General features: G+C 43.4%; 1 protein-coding gene across 2 annotated transcripts in view; it reads right to left on the bottom strand.

Moving 5' to 3' along the window:
- Window positions 1–5,526: 5,526 nt before the first annotated feature.
- ITGA6 (integrin subunit alpha 6) overlaps window positions 5,527–22,413 on the bottom strand; it is a 135,535-nt gene continuing 118,648 nt past the window's right edge. The window contains exons 21-26 of one of the 2 annotated variants that reach the window (XM_029605796.1): window positions 21,002–21,103; window positions 20,035–20,145; window positions 19,843–19,941; window positions 13,730–13,855; window positions 11,147–11,277; window positions 8,447–8,584 (exon numbers count right to left, since the gene is read on the bottom strand). In XM_029605796.1, the coding sequence (XP_029461656.1) occupies window positions 11,170–11,277; window positions 13,730–13,855; window positions 19,843–19,941; window positions 20,035–20,145; window positions 21,002–21,103 (546 nt within the window). In that variant the 3' untranslated portion in view covers window positions 8,447–8,584; window positions 11,147–11,169. Of the gene's footprint in view, window positions 8,585–11,146; window positions 11,278–13,729; window positions 13,856–19,842; window positions 19,942–20,034; window positions 20,146–21,001; window positions 21,104–22,413 lie in introns of both variants that reach the window. The other variant, XM_029605795.1, reaches the window with a different exon arrangement.

The raw sequence follows: 22,413 nt of genomic DNA, 5'->3' as shown, positions 1-22,413 counted from the left end.
TGCCATCTCCCTCCCTGGTGGGACAGCGGAGGGTGTGGGGAACCCAGCAGACAGGGAAGCCCTCCACTGTGGGCAGCACTCCACCTGCCAGGTTTTCGTCTCTTCCTCTTTTACGCCCACCCACCTACCCATCCGTCGCGCAACCAGATGGCCAGGGGAACAGGAGCAGGAGGCAACAGTGCCAGAGAGCAAAGCAACCATTTGGCCAGGGCCCTGGCAAGGAGCCAGATGCCAGGGATCCGGATGGCCGACCTGCTAGCACACAGAGAGAACTGTGAGGGCTAATGCTCTGCAGGGGAGGGGAGGGGGGCTTAATGGTCAAAATTTGGCCACAATATTAAACAAACTCAGAGCATAGTACTCCCGCATTAATGGGGCCTTCACTGGCTACCCATGGAATACTATGCTGAATTTAAAGTAGTTATTATTCATAAAACTGTTGCATGCTTGAATGTACTATGACTGCCCTGGACTGTAACTATTAGGAAGCTGCAGAATATAGGTCTGCCTTCTAAATCAATCAAGCAATCAAGCCTCCGGAGGAGGGGCAGGGCCTGTGGGGAGGAGGAGAAGGAGGTAGATGAGCGGGTGGGTGGCAGACCCCTGCCTCCTTATGATTTTCACTGCTCCCCCCTTCAGAACCAGGTAACCCTGGCAGAAGGAAGACCTAGCAGCCCCCATCTGGCCTCCCATCCACGCTGCGCGACGAGGCGTACAGCGCAGCTGCCAGCCACTGTCCTGCAGTGGAACGAGCAGATGTGAAAACGTTCTGACAAGTACGGAATGTATGCGTGTATACCCCTGGATGATTAGAAGCTCGCGTTGTGTACTTATAAAAGCGGATTTCAATTTGGGTACCATTCTTCTCTCTTTTCTTCCCTTCCACCACCCCCCCCCCCCCCTCCCTCCGATTTATTATGCATTTTTAACTGCGGTTAGAAAGTTGGAAGTCAGATCTTGAGGACACGTGGCAAATGATGTGCCATGGCACGTTGCCCTCATCCCCTCCCTCAAAAAATGAACCAAAAACAAAAAATTGTTAGGTCACGACTATTTATCAGTTCTTGTAAGCATCTTGGCCACATTCAACATGATTGACCTCAGAACGTTCATCTGGTGGCTGGAGGAGTTAGGTATCACCGGTACTGTGCTTATGTGGTTCGAATCTTATCTTAGCAACAGGTTACAGCAGATCAGTATGGGAAATAATATGTCTGGATGGACTGAACAACACACAGGGGTCCTACGGGGGTGTGCACTATCGACCCTGCTTTTCAATCTCTCTCTTATTCCCTGATGCAAGGTTGGGATTTAATTTTTACATCTGTGCAGATGACATCCAATTTCTTGTCCCCCATACCAGATTCACTACACACCACCTTATGGGTGGCCATTAAACAATGGATGTTTCCCAACCCTGTATGCATCCTTAAATTTCCAAAAACTGCAATCACAATGCTATCCGAACCAGAACCAAGAAAGTGCCAGAGAAAACACATTTTGAATTTAAGGGTCATACGATACAGATTGCATCTTCCATCCCAGTATTGGGAGCCTTTTTAGATCACCATCTCTCCATGAAAACACACACACACTAAAAAAAACAAAAAACCCAACTCGTTCAGGTAACATGAAGTTATGGTTGCTTAAACAATTGAGACCACTGCTTTGATGTAGAGGATTTCAGAACTGTATTGCAGTTGCTGATATTCTCTGGTCTAAATTATTGCAATTCCTACATACTGGGCACAGCAAAGTATGTAATCTGGGGCAGGTGGTTGGCTACTATGAAACTTGGCAACAAACAAAATGTGACCGTGTTATGCCAGCATCGATTGCCTAGCACTGCTTCCCGAACCGTGAAAGAATAAAGGATAAGGCTTTGACACTCTAGCGTAAACACAAAATCACCACCATGGCTGGGCTCCACATTGAGGATTTACACTCCAGCCAGATCCTTACGTTCTCCCAGTAAGGGCTTGTTGGGAACTCCAACTGTCCGGCAGGCACATCTTGCTGAGCTGAGGGACCAGGCTTTTTCGGTGGCAGGCCTGGCGGAATACCAGGCCTGAGATATTATGGATTTGGCTGGATGCAAAGGCCTTTAGGGAAGCACTAAAAACGCAGCTACTCAAGCAAGAATTTGGAGTATAAATAATTGCGCTGATGCAATTTTGGCGACCACATGGCTGGGATCATCTCTCTGTTATTAGGATTATTTCTAGTTTTTGTTGATGTATGTTTTCAAACTTTGTAAGCCACTGCGGACCTACTTTAGAACAGGTGTATAAAAGTAATTTTTAAATAGAGAGAGCATGAAAGGAAGGAGAACGCAAGGGAAAAAAAAAAATCTCCCACTGACAACCACCAGGGGGAGCACCCTTGAAAGCCTGCATGAGGCCAGACTGCTACCCTGCAGCTGCCGGAGAGTTCCAGCAGCCTGGTGTGAACTTCAGGGGGGAATCCCTTGGACTTGTCATCCCATGTTCTTACATTCACTGGCAGGGGGTTTTGCAGGGATCTTCTGCCACACACACCTTTTTTTAGAGTAGGCAAAAGAACGTAAAAGGCTCAGTGGGACTGACCCTGAAAGCACACCCGAGCACAGACAGCCCTTCCTGGGCATGCAGGAGTGGATCTTCCTAGTATGGTCCAGGTCTGCGGAAGTGCCTGGTCCTTCTCTCTGGGGCCGGGCCCCAACCTGTCAGGACACCCTTGCTGGCCTCTGGGGAGGGGGGGGAAGAGGCATTCTTCCCCTTACCTGGAGCATTTTCATGGCAGAAGCAGGTTAGATGCGCCTTTAAGGTTTTTTTCTTTTTTTTCCTCTCTTATTTTTTTAATTTGTTTATATCAATCTGTGTGTCCTCTGCTCCCCCGGCAGGCAGGCAGGCAGGCAGGCAAACAGAGGGTCACCAGATCCTTGGAACATCCTTACCCACCTACAGCTTTTCCCTACCGATCGATTTGGCAGCTTGGACCTGAATAGGAAGCACCCTGGTGGGCCGGCTCATCCAGTGTTAGGGTGAAGCGGTTCCTCCCTTTCCCTTGGGTGCCCTCCAGAGGATTTTACAACAAAGGGGTGTGGTGCGCAGAGCCCATTCCTGCCAGGGTCCGTCAACTCGGTGAGACCGAATCGCCCAGCAGCCTGAGCACAGATGCAGAACTGAACCCTTCTCCCGGCAGCCAGGCCAGCGGGAGGGTCAGTGCTCAGCCCGCGCACATTCCTCTGGCAGTCGGGAACGCCGCAGTCTCTTCACAACGTGGGACCCCCCCTCCCCACGGGGAGGCCACCCCTTTCTGTTCTGAGCTGTGCCGAGGTCCTCCCTTCCGCTGTGGGATGGGAGGTCGGGCCCCTGTCCTGGGCACACGAAGCATCCCACTGCCCAGCCACCCACTCCATGCGGCAGCGGAGGACGGCAGGTAGTGGTGGTGGGGGGTGGGGTTCACGCCCGACCTCCGTCGGGATGCGTGGCTTACCTGGTAGATCCTGCCAGTAGCATATGCTTGTCTCGAAGATTAAGCCATGTAAGTACACACAGCCAGTACAGTAAAACTGCCAATGGCTCATTAAATCAGTTACGGTTCCTTTGATTGCTCCGTCTGTTACTTTGATAACTGTGGTAATTCTAGAGCTAATGCATGCCGACGAGTGCTGACCTTCTGGGACGCATGCATTTGTCAGACCAAAACCAATCCGGACTCGCCCAGCCGCTTTGGTGATTCTAGATAACCTAAGGCCGATCATACGTCTGCGTGATGATACATTTGAATGTCTGTCCTATCAACTTTCGCTGGTACTTTCTGTGCCTACCACGGTGACCACGAGTGGCTGGAAATCAGAGTTCGATTCTTGAGAGGGAAGCCTGAGAAATAGCTACCACATCCAAGGAAAGCAGCAGGTGCGCAAATTGATAATGGTAAACCTCTTACAAGAAACCCTTAATAAATCAAAGTGAGCTCTTGCCAAAGCAAGTTATATTTATTACTCAGGTATAGCAGATGGATACAGGGTCAGAAGCCTTCTGGGCAGTGAGTTAAGGCTTTTATAGCAAGCAAATCCCTACAAATAATCCCTGGCACCTGTCACCTAAATGGCAATTCCTGCATGAGAGGAGTTTTCTGACTATAGGTGCAGTACGGTTATTGTTGAGGCATCCACAATCTGAGGCATCCACAATCTCCCATGTTCTTCACAAGCATTTTTTTTTTTGGCATCTTATTCCATTTGGGCTTAACACACAGACTTAACTATCCTCCCCCTTCCTGAAGCATTGCTTATATAGCGTCACTAGAAAAGAATGTGGGCCTCGCTTTTACTATACAGGGAGGATAATTTTAAAACGTGTATACGGATGCATGGCAAGATGCTCTGAAATTTTCTCTCCTTTGTGTTCCTAATTTTAAGCATGTATGCGAACAGCAGGGAAATGTCAGCATTCACACGCAGACGTGAGAGAATTTATAACATGCGCATGTGCAGGAAATGACCGGTTTAACCAGCCTATAGCTATGTTCTAAGACACCCCCCCGGTTCTTTTGCCTGCGCTCTGCCCAGTTGAGCCAGCCCCTCGGGTAGCTCATATATGGCTAGAAATAGTTTTATTTCGACTTACACCTCATCAATAGCAGAAGAAAGCTTTGTGCTGAAATGGACCTGAAAGCGTGCTGAGGTGCACGCCCACCTGTGTGTATATCTCTTGGCCCCGCCCCAGGAAGGTCCATTCCCCGCCCCTTTCCCCCTCCCCGATGTGAGATATTCGCGTATCGGTACTTCTGCGCATATGTGGCAGCTTCATAAAATGAACCGGGCGCGCTGAGGCAATACATGCTCGCGCATCTCCCGGATTAGCCACTCGTTTCACTTTTAAAATTCACCTTTACGGTTGTGACACATGCACTTCAATGCAGGAATCAAAAATACTCACACATTTGCACTATGATGTCATCACACGACTTTCTGACACCGGCCCATAGTTACATAAAATACAGGCTAGCAAGAAAGAGCATGGGGAGAGTGACAGGATGGGAAAAAGTCCAAGGAGGAAGCAGCACATTGGGGAAAAGGCACAAAAGTAGCATCACAGATGAAGGAAGGAAGTTCTCACAATGATTTGTCTTTTTTTTTTTTTTAATTATTATTAAGAGACAGAAAAAAAAAATTAAGAGATTCCAACTTTCTATATTCACGTAATTATGGGGCAATACAAAAGGGTGCATTTATGGTTGCCTTTGGATGTATAACTGAATTTTCTGAACTGTATATATGTTAGAACCACCAGCTTACTTACTTTTTCTAAAAGGAACAGAGTTAACTGCTTTGTGATGCCATTGCAGCCACAACATCACCCAGCACTATTCTGGCCTATTGGAAATACAAGAAGAAACCACCACAGCAATAATTTATTTTTAAAAAGTTTTTATTTCAAGCATCTGTACAAATATCCACAGTGAAATTCTATAACCAAATGACTGCTCATCTGAAATTATTTCATTAAATGCAAAGCAGGCCCATGATTCAGCTTGAGATGTTTAACATTACCGTTAGAAGAGTGTTAGGACTTCAAAGTATGCCATTCTTGTAAAATTTAACAAAAAAAAAAAAAATCAGATAAAAAGAAAACCTTCTGAAACTAACATCCAAACATAAATAAACTGTACAACATCCCAGAAGGTTTGAAATGCTTAAAGTGATCTGTGTACAGTTCTCATGCCTACACTAAAAGCACAGTCAAAACGCTTACTAAAGTCAGTTCCTCTCGTAGCAATCCGCTATTGAAGAGCAAAATCACACTGGGAAATAAAAAATGATTGGGTTTTTTTTTTATATTCTACTTTTTCAGCACTTCAAAGTGGATTTCATTCAGGTACTGGAGGTATTTCCCTGTCCCCAGAGTGCTCTCAATCTAAGATTGTACCTGAGACAATGGAGGGTAAAGTGATGTGCCCAAGGTCACAAGGATTTGAACCCTGGCTTGTAGCCTGCTGCTCTAACCACTAGGCTACTCTGCCACCCAATTTTTAAATCATTTATTTTACTTTCACAGACGGAGTTGGATAACCTAACCCATTATCTTAAGACTCACTCCCTGTATCAACCATGCTCTTAATTCCTTCTCTCCCCTCCTTTACCTTTTATACCATATCTCTTCTAACTTTATATTATTTATTTTTACTCCTCTATTTACCTTGAACCTTTCCTTCTCCTGTTATTCCTAACCAGCTCACCTTTGAATAAACTGCTCGAACACACCCTACAATGTTACTCTTAAATTATTTCCCTAACTAACTAACATCTTTTGTTAAATCCCAGCAAGACCGATTTGTAAGTCGTTCTCTTTTTAAACCTGTTCAATTTCTGCTTTTGCCGAAATGTTAATTGTTATCTACATTTATGTGCTTTATGAACACGTTTTATGTATGAAGTTGTTATTCACTGTAAACTGGAGTGAAGGCTTTCCGCTATACTTCGGTATAAAAAAGAAACTAAATAAATGGATAGACCACCACAAATTATTTTTTTTTATTCTTCTCCTATGGCTGCTTTCCAAGGGACACTGACCAAACCACTTCTTTTACTGGGTCCCTCCAAGACGGAACAGGGGACTGGAAGAAGGAGTATGAGAAAAAACAAAATCTATTGGATGTTTCAATTGCCACAATTTGTAATAACGTGTAGAGCATTGCTTAGTATTATTAGACATAGGAAGCTGGATTCAAACTTTTAGAACCAGAGAGCATCTCCCCTATAGGGAATGTGTGTACAATAATACTTTCTAATTTGATTTAAAAAAACAAAAACAAAAAAACCCCAACCTGCCCATAAGGTCATCCAGGTGTCAGAGACTTTACAAGTTTTGAGATCAGCTTAAAAAATAATTTCATTCAATGACAAGTGTAGATTGTGGAAAAATATATTTATCAAAACACATTTATACCTTTCAACCAGAGAATGAGATAATGCAATATATGGTCAAGACACCGAATAACTTTCTAAGCATTGGAGATTTAAAGTGTGTTCAGTACTCAAAAACTACATCTGTAGAGATCCACTTTTAAAGTCTGGAATAACCAAACATCTTTCAAATATTGAAACTCAAAGAAAATGTTTTCATAAACATTGAATAGGAGAAATCTCCTTGCAGGGGTTTGTGTTAGATACAGTTAGTCTTCCAGTTGCAAACAGAATGAACTTGCAATGCAACCTCTATGAATGTTTGGTAGCTTAAAACTTTAGAACTATAAATTTTAGGGACCATAAATACTTCTTTGGTCTAACTATTAGTTGAAGGTAAAGGAATTATGACAAATATCAGGAAGATTAAAATACTATATACAAAAAATACAAACATTCAAAAAAGTCTGTTTGCTGTGAGCTAAATTCACACAAATGGAGATTATGACCCACTGTACATTCAATTTAAGGAAGCCATAGGTCAAAACATATCTGCAAAGACTTACAGGAAAAACACTATTTACAGTACAAAATCTCTAAATTTTACATCAGACTAATGCATAGAGGCAACATTGCAATTATAATACACAGTTTACACATTTCAAACGCAGATGGCATTAAAAGATTTGCATTTTACTGTGATTCCCAAACAGTGCATTATTGTATTTTTATTTTAATGAAATGCACCCATTTTAAAGTTAACCAGGCAAATGCTTTTCTTTTTGTAAAGTTTAGGGCAGAGGGTAAGCAACTCCAGTCCCGGAGTGCCACAATCAGATCTGGATTTCAGGATACCCACGATGGAAATGGATGCGATAAATGTGCCTACAATGGAGGCAGTGCATGCAGCTATCCCTCATGCACAGGGGTGGATTGGCTTCTCGGGGGATCGGGCTTCCCTCGGTGGGCAGGTCGCTCCAGTCACGTGGTCTGCCGTGCGCGGCCGTGACGGAGCTGCGCTAGGCAGACCACGTGATGCGTCCTGGGCGGCGAATCCCCGGGCAGGTCTTCCTCGGGAATCCGCCGCTGCTCATGCAGATTGATTGTGGATATCCTGAAAACCAGACCTGTTTCTGGTCATCCAATATCAGAGTTGCTTACCCCTGGGTTTAGGTAAGACAGGTACAGTACGATAAAGGGACAGAGCAATCCAACCTGAATTGGCCAAGAAGAGACCAAAGGGACTGCATCCAAATACAGCACCTTATTCAACTGCATCAAATGCACCACCACCTGATGTGGTAAAAAAAAAAAAATGGCACAGTACACAGATGGGTATGTTTGTCCTTAGAATTTAGCTGTACAAAAAAACAAAGATCTTGGTTTAAAAGTAACATCCACACAATCAAAATGTTGGTTCACATTTCGGCCTGAAACCAGTAGTCCATTATTTTCCAGTCTTTAAAATTCTAAAAGCTTTTTTTTTTTTGCTGTAACCACCCTCCTCCCCACCGAGCACCCCAATAATTCTTAGGAATAACTTTCATTTTCACTCCATTTTGTTATCCACTGCTTTTTTTCATGACTGTCTTGGGATTTTCCATCCTTGTACTGCCGTTCCTCTTTACGGATTCGAACAGCATGGTATCGTGGAACATTGTCATCGTACCTGGAGCGCTTAAAGAACCCACACTGCAAAGGAGAGAAGAGGTGAAGCTTGCTTAGAATCCTTACAGGAAGAGGAGGCATGGCTGGTTTTAAATGCTGACTCTCTAATGTGCAAGCTCTTCTAAATGAATTACCTATAAGCCGCTTATAAAAAGGGAAGACAAAGCATCAAGCTGGTCCATGCTTAAAATTTAAATGCTTAAAGTTAAAGATCAATAAAATAGATTTCAGAGAAATTAGATTGCAGGAGAGAATGCAAGCTCTAGGTAGGGTTTCATTTTACCCAACAGCTCCCCGCTTCCTGACACCCTCCCCCAAGCCAAATGAAAGCAAGATGGAAAGAAATGTCATTATTGATCCCTAGGAATGTGCAGTAAATAAATGATTTTAAATAAAAAAGTTTGTTTATGGATGGGATGGCAATTTTAGATAAATAGAACTTAATTTTGGTGAAAGTGTATTTTATAACAATTTTATGATTTCAAGGTGCAAGATAATGCAATAAAATTCAAGTGAATTAGCTGCAAAGAGTTACAACGGTTTATTTAAATTAAAAAAAGAGCAATGTATAAAATACATATTTCATCTATAAGTAGTGGTAAAAAACCCTTTTTGTTGCTGTTTCTTAAAATGTACCCCAGCATGAACAATTCAGTTTAGGGGAAAAAAGTGGGCATATAATTTCTTAAGGCCCTAAACTGTAGCTTGCTGTGTCCTATGCAGTCACAGCATTTCTGTATAACTGCATTTAGATTAATTTTAGATTTATGTGGCCCCTGTGTGCCACAGAAGTGTAAATATCACTAGTCAAAGCAAGTGTTGTGTTAAAGTGGAGATTTTTCCCTTTTGGGAAACCTGTAAAAGCTGCAGGAAGTAAAGTAAGATTTTATTGTAAGGAAGGAAGGTGGTGATTTTCATTTTTAGGAAGGTCCTATAGGTCTGAGAAAGTTCCAGTGACTATGGGTCATCTTTTCATCACACCTTTTGACAGACAGCAGTTACAGCTTTTTTGGGCTTGGTTTTAGGAGGTTATAAGGACCGTGACTACCCTTGGTCTGGGGCTTCCCAGAGTCACAGAGCTAAAAGGAGGATGTAACCGTGACCCTCTCCCAGAGATACCAGGGGAGAAGCACGTGCTCAGGCAGAGATTTCTTTCCCAGAGTCTCAGGAAGCCTGAAGGGAAGACACATTTTGTGACGCTGTTTTGAAGATTTTGAAAGAAAGCCGTACTTCAGCTGTGGCGGGAACTTTGCCTGGACCAAGAGAAAAACTGTTCCCGCTACAGAGCTCGGAGGATTCCTATCTGCAGAACCAGGGGGATTTCTTCCTTGAGCTGACCAGGACATTGTGAGTTAACTAATTTTGATCATGGAAAGAAAGAGATGGCCAGGGTAGGCAGAGAAGACTGTGTAAAGAGAAGGAAGTGTTTTGGTGGTGAGGAGTGAAGAGCCGATTAGGAGCTGCGATTTATTTTGAAGATTTTTGGCCTGTTTCATTATGTTTTACTCTGAAGCTACAGCGGTGAACTATTTCTATGTTGGAGCACACCTTTTGAGTGGAGATTGGTTTATTTCTTGGGAGTGTCCTTGACCTAGTACTAGCCCTGCAGGCATTCCTGGCCCCAGAGATGTATTTATTTATTTATTTTTTGCTCCAGCTTGGTAGAGCGGGCCCAGTGCTCCTTGAGGCTGGGAAGGTGGCCCTGGGTGAAACTGGGGTTATACATGTTTCACATCTGCAAATTATACACATAGGGAAGGACGTGTTATCCAGCAGTTCTAGTCATCTACACCCAAGCATTTAAACATTTTCTCTATAAATTCGTGATTTCCTTCCAGTTACTATCCACCTGCATTGCCCTCCAAACTGCTGCTGAGCCTATCAGGAAGTTGCTCGGTTGGGAGGAGGTGGGGAAATGCCAAGCATAAACTGAAGATGATAAATGTAGGGATGTGTTTGTTTCCCCCTTCTGAGGGTGTGGAGTGCTGTATTTTATTCTAGTTCTGTGGCTTATGTAGGCCGAAGTGAGTCTTTAAAGTAGCAGTTTAGCAGCTAAACAAGAACCTCTTCACTGCCTGATTCTACCATAGCTGCTCGCACAGTGGAACAAGCAATAGATCAGGAGCACTTCAAAAGAGTGGACAATTCTTGGATTTTTTTTGTTTTGTTCCATTTATCTGAAAACAAAAATCCCTTTAAATACTTAATTGGTTATTGCAGTAAAGAGTTCAAGGAATGATTACTGTAGTGCACTATGGGGCTAATTTTCAATAGTATTTACATGCTTAAAACTGGGTTTTGCACATGTAAATGCACTTTACACATGTAAATGGGCTTTTGAAAATTGTTAAGATAGTATATTACATTTGCATGTGTCCAGTTCATTATAAAGTACAATATTAAAGAAAAAAAAAAAAAAACTACACACGAGAGTGCTTAAAGCCAGCAAGCAAATGTTCACATTCTCAAAGAATAGAGGTTAATGGAAAATGCACGTAGCAAAAGCTGTTTCATAGAGTTAGCCAGCGTAACCACCGCAACCATACAATGTGCCATAACCAGCAATTTAAAATACTGAGCAATTACCAATTACAGAATGCAGCTCAATACTATGCATCGGAAGTAAGCCTCTCTTTATCAGATGGCTGAGCATGGATCTCAGCCTTGTGATAGGTGGCATCATACTGATCTTTCTTACTTCTCTTGAAGAAACCACACTATAAAGAAGCAAGGGATTGCATCAATTTCTTTTTTCACGCTTGTAGAGGGAGGGGAAAAAAATCCGTTAAGACAATTTCAAGTTGAATTTATAAAGACACCTAACAATGATAAGACAAGCAACGTAAGGATACCGGCGATCTTTCAGGTCGTTAAGAGTTGAGACAAGAGATCTGAACCTGTTACACCAGGGCTTGACAAAAACTTCCGGATGCCCAGTCGCCATGGCGATTAGAAATATCTCTGGGGGTAGTAGGGGGGAAAAGGGTCTGTGCTGTGCTCTTGCACAGACATCTGGGCAGCGCAGCCACAGAGTAGGAACATGGGAGAGAAGAGACACGTGTGGCGATTGTTCCTACAGCTCTGCATGAAGGGGAGAGCAGCACAACTCACCGCTGGCCTGCCTCTCCTCCTGCCAGGTCTGGGGAGAGAGAGAGGAGAGAGAGAGAGAGAGAGAGAGAGAGAAAGAGAGACTGCTGCTGGGTGGGGGTGAGGGGGACCAGGAGAAGAAGAGAGAGCGAGCCACTGTCACTAGTGGGGGCGGGGGGGGGGGGGTGCACATAGACCAGACAGGGTAGGAAAGAGAGAGAGAGAGAGAAGTAGACTACTGGACAGGGAAGGGGATAGGAGAAAGAGGTCAGGGACCAGGAGAGAGGTGGGGGGGGGGGGCTCTTGGGCAGGGAAGGAGGGAAATTAGGGGAGAGGATGGTTAGAGTAATGTGGAGGAACTAGAAGAGGAAGAGACCAATGAGGATGTATTTGCATTTTTGGAAGAAACTCCTCTGTACCTTTTTTGAAAGGGCCCCCCGTCAGTGCCATTTCTGGCTCCTAAACTTTTGGGCTGGCTCCCAGATTCAAAGAAAAATTTTGTCAAGACCTGTGTTATACAACCCAAAGCTTGGTAAACATGAAAGACTCAAGACCTTCAATAAAGAAAGCTCTTTTACCCCCAAGTTTTTAGATATAGGGATTTGCTTTTCTTTAGTAAATTGTGTACAATGACTTAATATGACTCTTGGAGACTTGGCCACTTTAAGGCTCCCTCAATAACCAGGAGGTGCCATTATTCTGACATACGGAGATTTACATTGTGTTTACTTTGGGGGAAATTTCCCACCCCTGGCAAGGTTTCAGATTTCACCAATAAGAAATCTGCTGCCTTGCACAGTGACTAGGCACAAATCTACAACAACTTTCAGACATACAGATACATAAAACAAGTGACAAGTTGTGATCTGAATCTCTGTGTAAGGAACACTGCTAGACTAACTTGGCAATTCTAGAAGCCTCACTGAATAGAACAAAGAAACAATGTATTCATCTGTGAAGCTGTGAACAATCGTGCAGGCTCTGTTAAGTGTCAGGACTTCATCTCCTGAAAGCATCTTCAAAAAGCAAAGGCTTTCTGGTATTTTAGAAAAGTGCAATTTTCACACATTATGAAAATATTTAGTCAAGTTAGAAGGCAAGTGTAAGTGTAATAAGAGGGTAATTTTCAAACTCTGCCTGGAGATCTTTGATAGTATTTTATAACCTGTGCATTTCACATACATGCATATTATAAAATATGCATATGTCTATCCTGCAACATACCTGTGTAAGTTTGCTTACACTAAATACATGGACTGCACTGAATGCATGTAGGTTTTCTACCAATTTTAGAATATATGCATGTATCTGTTATGCGTGAAAATAAAGTAGGACTTGGCTCACGTAAACCCGAGTTATGCACAATACCAACTTATATGCATACATCAGGTTTATGTGAGCAAGTCCTACTTCGCTTTCATGCATAAAATATATGTGCGTATATTTTTAAAATTGGTTGAAAGTTTAAATACACCATTTTAAAATATATGTGTGTAATTGAAATGAGTTTTCTGATTCCTCTTAGTTCAACTAGACCTTTCCCAGGTTGGAGAGACCCTCTTGGCTTTTCAGCCTGAACTTCCTCCAGACCTTTCACCCAGCCAGTATTACACAATAAATACATTTGATGTCAATTGCACAAGGTAATCAGGAGATGTAAAATTATGCGAGTACGTTGTCAAATGTATGCATGTTAAGTTTCTTTTAAAATAGGAACTTACGCGTGCAACTGTTGGTCCTGCCCCAGAATGCCCCTTTACATGCATATATGTACGTTTGATGTTCATAAAATAGCGATTATAGGCTACTTATGCATCTATATGCAAATGTTTATGCACATGATTTGAAAATTTCCTCCTAAGCATTTTACTAATACATCCAAAATTGGGGAAGTTGCTTAGTGCGTCTGGCCTCATGGTATCTAACTTTTTTTTTTTTTTTTTTAAATTAAATGGAATATATATCTGCATCTTTACACTTAGATGGCATGTTTTGAGCATTATAGCAAATGTTTTCAAAATTGTTTTTTAAGTATTTTCAAATCAGAATGTTAATGTAAAACTGCATCTGAAATCAGCTTACCTTCCATAGCAAAAATACCAACAGTGCCAGCATCAGAATTCCAGCAAGAACAGCTACTAAGATAATCCACCAAGGTACTCCTGTATGTAGAGCCACTGTCTTCTCCGGGAACACAGTAACACGCACCTGCAGAGTTAAAGACAGGTATAAGAAAGATAGGGGATGCAGTCCTCAAGACTGAACTGAAAACACTCATACAGTTTCCCCACCAACAGAAATGGTAGCCTATGCAAAACTAAATAATCTATTTTTAAAATTCTAGGGAAAATTTTGCAACTGCCCACACTGAGGTAAAGCCTGCTAATCCTTTTTACCTGCAGGCTTTACAACAGTTTTCAAAGGGAAAGAACGCGGGTGCTTTCACTTGGAAGAAATTATCCCACCAAAATACCTGTTAATGTGTGCGCATGGTTTTTACAGGAAACTTCACACGCATACTTTCAAAAATACAAAGCATGCATGCAAGTGCGAACTTCTCTCCAACTCTGCCCCCGGGAATACCTCTGCTCACTGCGGCTGTTGCTTTTTCAAGAAGTATACATGCAATTCTGTATACTACCCTTCCCCATGGCCCAAAGCACAAGAGCTACATAAAACATAACCAAACAACTTGATTAAAAACAAGCATAACTATAAAATCAAAAGCCATTAACTGCTTAGTTAAGAACTGTCTTCAAGCATAAACATCGATCCATGAAACAGGACATGAATATATCATAACCCAACAAATACTTCCATTCTCCATAAAATTCTTACAGTAACCTCAACCCTTATCAATTAAACACATTACTGTTATTTAAAATGATTTCAGCTGTTGCCTTATGCACAAACAGATATCATATTATAGCTAAAAACTAAGAGCTGTTGGCCAGCTATATTTCAAGAATGATAACCCTTAATCTGGCTTAGTTGTGATGGGGGTGTATCTTCAGTCAACATATACGATTTATTTTTTTTTATTCTTTAATTTTTGAGGACAATTGTCAGCATCTGGTTCCCATGAGCTTCATTCTAGAAGCCTTGAGCTAGTATGACCCTCACCATCAGAAAATATCTCACATCCTTCAGAAGACTGATGAAAACCTGGCTCTTTGAAGCAGCTTTTTGCCCCAGTGACCAAACTACTAATTAATAGAGATGTGAATCGTATTTCTGATGACTGAAAATATCGTACAATATTTTCAAAGTCGTCAGAAAACGGGGGCTCCCCGAAACTGATAGGAAAGGCCCACGAAATTGTTGTGGGGTTATCTTATCGTTTTGGGGAAGGGCGAGAAAAACGGCACACAAAAACAATCCCTAAACCCACCCCGACACTTCAAAACAGCTCCCTTAGCTTCCCCCCCTCCCTCCCCCCCCAAAACGTTTTAAATTACCTGATGGTCCAGTGGTGGTCCCGGGAGCGATCTCCTGCTCTCGGTCCGTCGGCTGCCACTAATAAAAATGGCGCCGATGGCCCTTTGGCCTTACCATGTGACAGGATATCCATGCCATTGGCCGGCCCCTGTCACGTGGTAGGAGTAATGGCGCGGGACCACCAGGTAATTTAAAACGTTTTGGGGGGGGGGGGAAATCAGGAGGGCGGGGAAAGCTAAGGGAGCTGTTTTGAAGTGTCGGGGTGGGTTTTTTGTTTATCGGCTCGGGCGCAGCTGATAAATAAAAAACCCGATCGGGCTGCACGAAAAAAAATGCACGATGTGAATCGGAACCAGAATCGGAACCGGTTCACATCTCTACTAATTAATCTGCATCTAGCTCTAGCTGTAGTACACAATTTATACGATATACTTTTCTTTGACAATGTTACTTAATTGTTGCAATTCCACAAGACTATCTATATTTAACATAAAGCGCACACTATAAACACAATGTTGTACTTTTTCAGCAACTCTGATACAGGCTCTGACCAATCTGAGGTTGCTAAGTACATATTCAAAAGCATTTAGCCAGCTAACTCAGATATTAGCCAGCCAAATGATGATTTGGGCACTTATCCAGCTAAAAACTCTAGCTGGCTAATAAGATAGCCACCTAGAATTGAGCCAGCTAAAGGCATTCTGGGGGAGTAACTGGGAACATAAGACATGCCATACTGAGTCAGACCAAAGGTCCATCAAGGATAGCAACCTGTTTCTAATAGTGGCCAATAGGGATGTGAATCGTGTCCTCGATCGTCTTAACGATCGATTTCGGCTGGGAGGGGGAGGGAATCGTATTGTTGCCGTTTGGGGGGGGTAAAATATCGTGAAAAATCGTGAAAAATCTAAAAATCGCAAAACCGGCACATTAAAACCCCCTAAAACCCACCCCCGACCCTTTAAATTAAATCCCCCACCCTCCCGAACCCCCCCCAAATGACTTAAATAACCTGCGGGTCCAGCGGCGGTCCGGAACGGCAGCGGTCCGGAACGGGCTCCTGCTCCTCAATCTTGTTGTCTTCAGCCGGCGCCATTTTCCAAAATGGCGGCGAAAAATGGCGGCGGCCATAGACGAACACGATTGGACGACAGGAGGTCCTTCCGGACCCCCGCTGGACTTTTGGCAAGTCTCGTGGGGGTCAGGAGGCCCCCCACAAGCTGGCCAAAAGTTCCTGGAGGTCCAGCGGGGGTCAGGGAGCGATTTCCCGCCGCGAATCGTTTTCGTACGGAAAATGGCGCCGGCAGGAGATCGACTGCAGGAGGTCGTTCAGCGAGGGTTCCGGCGCCTCGCTGAACAACCTCCTGCAGTCGATCTCCTGCCGGCGCCATTTTCCGTACGAAAACGATTCGCGGCGGGAAATCGCTCCCTGACCCCCGCTGGACCTCCAGGAACTTTTGGCCAGCTTGTGGGGGGCCTCCTGACCCCCACGAGACTTGCCAAAAGTCCAGCGGGGGTCCGGAAGGACCTCCTGCCGTCCAATCGTGTTCGTCTATGGCCGCCGCCATTTTGGAAAATGGCGCCGGCTGAAGACAACAAGATTGAGGAGCAGGAGCCCATTCCGGACCGCTGCCGTTCCGGACCGCCGCTGGACCCGCAGGTTATTTAACTCATTTGGGGGGGGTTCGGGAGGGTGGGGGATTTAATTTAAAGGGTCGGGGGTGGGTTTTAGGGGATTTTAGTGTGCCGGCTCACGATTCTAACGATTTATAACGATAAATCGTTAGAATCTCTATTGTATTGTGTTCCATAACGGTTTAAGACGATATTAAAATTATCGGACGATAATTTTAATCGTCCTAAAACGATTCACATCCCTAGTGGCCAATCCAAGTCACATTAAATAGATCCCAAGCTACTATTCCTTATTAATTAATAGCAGTTTATAGACTTCTCCTCCAGGAACTTATCTAAACCATTTTTAAACCCAGTTACATTAACTGCCATAACCACATCCTCTGGCAATGAATTCCAGAGCTTAACTATGCGTTGAGTAAAAAATAATTTTCTTAGATTTTTTTTAAATGAGCTACTTGCTAACTTCATGGAGTGGGCCTAGTCCTTTTATTGTCTGAGAGAGTAAATACATGATTTACATTTACCTGTTCAAGTCCTTTCATGACTTGAACAGCTACACGAGTGAATATACTTCTAAAGTCAACCGGACTCATTTTCTCACGGATCGGTTTTCAGCAAAAACAAAGCTGAAACCCGAACCCGGAAAAACAAAAAACAACAAAAAACCCCCCACCCCAGCCCTTCAATTTTACTTTAATACAACCCCCCCCCCCCCCCCCACCATCCTGGCGCCAGCCGTCCATTGCTCCTACCATGTGACAGGGGCCGAACAATGGCACCGATTGCCCCTGTGACATCGTAAGGGCAAAGGGCCATTGGTGCCATTTTGATTTGGAGCAGGCCCGAGAGCCCGATTGTCCAGAGGGAGAGATCGCTCGTGGGACCCCGCTGGACCACCAGGGCTTTTAGTAAGTCTTGGGGAGGGATCGGGATGGTGGGGGGGGGGGGGGGAGGGGGGTTTGTATTAAAGTAAAATTGAAGGGTTGGGGTGGGGTTTTTAAAAAAAAAATTTAAAATAAATGTGCCCCTCTCCCCCGTACTAACCCCAAAAATTAATTTTCCCTGAAGTTCGGGGAAAATCCGTGTTGGGGTTTGAGCCACCCAAATCACGACGAATTAGGCAATTTCAGTGAAATTGCCTAATTCGTGATAAACTAATGTATATCTCTAGTATATATCCCCTTATCTATAGTGCATTATTAATGCATATTGCACTATTTATATGATGCACCTTTCTTTAGTAATTCCATGGGACTGTTTAATTGTTGATGTGTCTTACACAAAACTGCTATACTGTACTATTGTGGAGATCCTGCTAGATCTCTACCAGTAACCAAGAGAAATATTCCATTGTTATGGGGGCAAATAGAGACGTGGTTACTGTGGTTAGAATGGTATGTTCTTATACTATATAAACCCCAGTCACCATTTTAAAGTGTGGAATCTTTAGCTGACCCTTCCAGGGATAGCATGCCCATGGCTGTTCCCCGGTGCTTTGTTTATGTTTAAGGAGGAAGGCATCTGGTTTTTGTGGCTTGGCACTTGGGATCAGAAAGGAGGCAGAGAGTTTTGACTTATTGAAGGACTATATCCTAACCCTTGAGGACCATATCTGGAAACCTGATTTTTATGTTTTCTGAAATAGGAGTTCTTCCACCCTCATCTCATATTTTTGTTTTTTCTTTATTGAAACATTTATTTTTCTAACAGCATGAGCACTCAACCACATGCTCAGTGGGGCAGATTTTAAAACATACGCGCAGGCATATATTTGTGCGCACAACCCAGTGTGCACAAATGTACAGCCGATTTTATGACATGCGCGCGATCCCCCTGTGCCTGAGTCCTCGGCCACGTCTCCCGGACCGCCCAGCCATGCCCCCGGACTGCCCCGCCATGCCCCGGACCACCCTGCCCGCCCATTCAGAAAAGCCCCGGGACATACACGTGTCCCGGGGCTTTATGTGCGCCAAAGAGCCTTTTCAAAATAGGCCCGGCGCACGTAATCCTCCTGGATTTACATGCGTAGGTCTTTGAAAATCTGCCCCAGTGTGTGTAAATCAAGGGAGTGGTGTTTCTCATTAAGAGGACACAGGCAGACTGTGAGTAGTTCAGAAGAGTGCATTTTCATACATTCCTGGATGAAGGGGAGGAGAGGAGGAGACTGTTTGGACCTATTGGTAGGTTCACCATCATCTCATGGAAATCTGAGGAGAAGGGGACATGCTTATCAAGTACTGAGAGTAGTAAGGAGAAGGAAGAAGAACTTCATGAGACTTATGAGTTGTCTGGATTTTGTCTATGATATTATCAATCTGACTAGAACAAAATTATCCCCTATCAATTGGGAGGGAGCTTAAAAAATGCCCTAACATTGGGCCTGATTTACTAAGCTTTTTTCCCATAGATATAGAACTGGAAAAAGGCCTTAGTAAATCAGGCCCATTGACTGGAGAGGAAGAGAAATTTAACTTTAAACTGAGATTTACTAAATGCAATGCACAGGGCCTAAAAGAGAATTCTCCCCTTGCCCCCAACGATCAGGAAGTCATAGGCACTCAGATAACATGTCAGCTGGGGAGATTAGGACTTAAGAAACTGTTTGAGGAATGGCTCCGGGGGCGCCTTTATCCAGGACTCTCAGCCCAGGGGGTTGCACTTGAACTCCCTGACTGGAAAGATGCGCCACTAATCAAACCATGATAAAAAGGATTAGCCAGCATCCTCTTTAAATTATCTCATCCAAAGCAGAAATATGCTACTTTCTTCATTTCCTGCATCATAGAGAGTTTCAAGATATTAATCTTTCCTACTGTAGAAAATTATCTTAAAATGAGTTGAGCAGAAATCCACAGATAGAAAATTCAACAAGTCTTCCACTCCGGTTTTCAAGAAAAGACAATACAAGAGCCACAAAAAAAAAAAAAGTCAAGGGAAAGATAAAATTACTGGATCCCAGCTTTCAACTGTTAAAAATATCAGTTTGTGAGAAACGCTGTTTGGAACTGTATCGCCCCAGATCATCATATTAGTACAGCACACAAATTGAAGGCCAAACAATCTCACATTCTGTAAGGAGAAAACAGACAAATTATACAAATAACAAAGAAGTCACTCACCTGAGTGCCTGCATTTGGAACTTTAATGTTTTTGGCATCAGAATCAACATTGATCGTTGCTTTTACGAGTATATCAAGATAGTTCAACTTAGAGTACTCCTGTACCCAAAAGAAAACAAGTATCAGAATATGGTTTTCCCACAAATGAGAATAAAAGCTTTTGGAAGATAAAGGGCCGTGTGGTAGTGGTACCTCTAGGAATGTGCTATTCCACAGTCTGGAGCGAGCCACAAGCACTGCATTGCTGTCCAGGCCCTGCAGCGGGCACCTTATAGTAACACACTTTGCATAGCCATCGCACTCCTGAAACAGAGCAATACAGGTTTCAAAACTGGTACCAAGGACACAAAAGGCAGGTTTTAAACCTAGTGCACATTCTGTTATACTCTATTGCGGAATGAGCAACACTTTGTATTAAAAGGGGGGGGAAACCACCTAGTGCTTTTGCCCCTGCCAAAAGTATATTTTACTTTTTGGACACTTTAAAAGCAAGTTTGCACTGAAAAAAAAAAAATCGATTCTGCGCTATTTTCACTAGAATTCGCCATCAGTTGTGCAAGAGTTTTTAATACTTTTCTCATTCCTGTGCAAAAGATTTGGCATAAAATCCTATGATGAAAGGTTTTGCAAAAAAAAAAAAAAAAGTATTGATTCCTCACAATGTTACTTGCAAAATGAAAATTTTAAACTATTTTCAAATTCTTACTGTAATCCATGCATTTTGGAAATGTACACTTCATTATAGACTGTAGGGTTAGCTTAAAGTCTTCTATATGTCCAGAAATCTCTCATACTCCATAGCAATTACACACTGCAAAATCTGAAACCCAACTGCTTCAGAAACAGAATTCACAGAAAAAAAATGGAGCTGCAGCTACAATTTAGAGGAAATATTGTGTGCCTTCTTTTTCTTAAAAAACGTCCCCATTTCTGGCAGGGACTGCTTTTGCTATTAAAGGCATTCTACTGGGGGGAAAGTCGGTCCCTAAATCCATGAGATTATCTTCACAGGGAGCAAGAGCACTACATACAATCTGAGAAATAAGCAACACAGCACTGAAAGAAGGAGGCATGTCTGGGAGGAAGAACTTTACATAATGAGCTTTCTGGAGCAGAAAGGGGAGGAAGGCGCAGAAAAGCTGACTAGGAAAATGCTTACAATTGTCAGGTACTTTCTTTTTTCAGTAAAGAAAGAAAACGATTGCCCATCATTGGACTTCTTTTCTCCAACTTCACGTTTCTTCCTGGAGTGATGGGATTCCTTGAAAGAAATGCACAAAAAAAAAATAAAAAAAATTTAACCCTAAAGATTTACCAAGAACATAAGAAATTGCCATACTGGGTCAGACCAAAAGGTCCATCAAGCCCAGCATCCTGTTTCCAACAGTGGCCAATCCAGGATACAAGTATCTGGCAAGTACCCAAAAACTAAGTCTATCCCATGTTACCGATGCCAGTAATAGCAGTGGCTATTTTCCAAGTCAACTGTAGGACTGCCTTAATTCAAAAATCTGACGTTAGTATCAGGACGGCACTGTAACTTGATGCAGATTCCTTCTTCCTACAGGCCCTGCCTCTGGCTTTAGCTGCATTTTATAGTACATATTCTGTGACAGGAAAATCGTTTCACAATATTATAATTACTACCTCCATACGCATTTACACATAATTTAAACACCTTCTTTCACAAGTGTTCTCATTCTGCCTTCAGCATTGGACAGCATTAAATCAGCTAACAAACACAAGCCGGCTAACTGTAAGAGCTCTGCGCGCGCCATAGCCAGGAGACAGGCGTTTAACCACCGCCCGGGTATCTCCTGGTACACGGACAAACCATAAGGTTGGATAAAGGGGGGGGGGGGGGGGGGAGCGGGCCGGGTCTGTGACGGAGTCTGCGCGGAAATATTTACGCACACGAGTGCCTGCCAATCTTTATTTCTGCTGTGGACGGCGTATTAGTAATAACATAAAAAAGCAAGACTAGTCAGCGAGGTTTTAGTGCTCCAGGCTAACAGGGTAAAAGGGAGGCAAATTAGCTTGGGGGGTTTAGGAAGTCCTCGCCTTTACTGGGAACGAGCTGGGGAAATGGCCAATTTTATAACAGGCACACGTATATGCGCACATACATGAAATCGCTGCAGCCATGTGTGTCGGCCGGCAAACGCGTGCACCGGTCTTAAATTTCACCTCTAAAGGTGGGGGTAAGGGTGGAATAAAGAAAATAAGAACCCATTTTAGATACATTTCACTTGCAAACGAGCACCTATTGTCGACAGTGCATCCTTCTGTCTTTCTGTCTGCCTGTTCACATGTTGGAATTCGGAAACTACTGCACTAATTTGGGTGAATTCTGGCAGAGGAAATGGACGCTTAGGCCTGGATTCACTAAAGCCGCAAGGCTTAGTGAATCCCGGTGATAATGGTGGGCGGGGGGGGGGGGGTGAAGCGAGGGGGCGGTCCTGTGCTAGCCGGCAGCGATCGCACCTCCGCGGTGCGATCGCTGCCGGCGTCACGCCGAATAACTACACCATAAAAGGTGTAGTTATTCGGCACGAAGTAGGCAGCGAAAAG

The sequence above is a fragment of the Rhinatrema bivittatum genome, chromosome 6, assembly GCF_901001135.1.
Source record: "Rhinatrema bivittatum chromosome 6, aRhiBiv1.1, whole genome shotgun sequence".
Classification (NCBI taxonomy): Eukaryota; Metazoa; Chordata; class Amphibia; order Gymnophiona; family Rhinatrematidae; genus Rhinatrema; species Rhinatrema bivittatum.
This window is presented reverse-complemented; position numbering and strand designations above follow the sequence as displayed.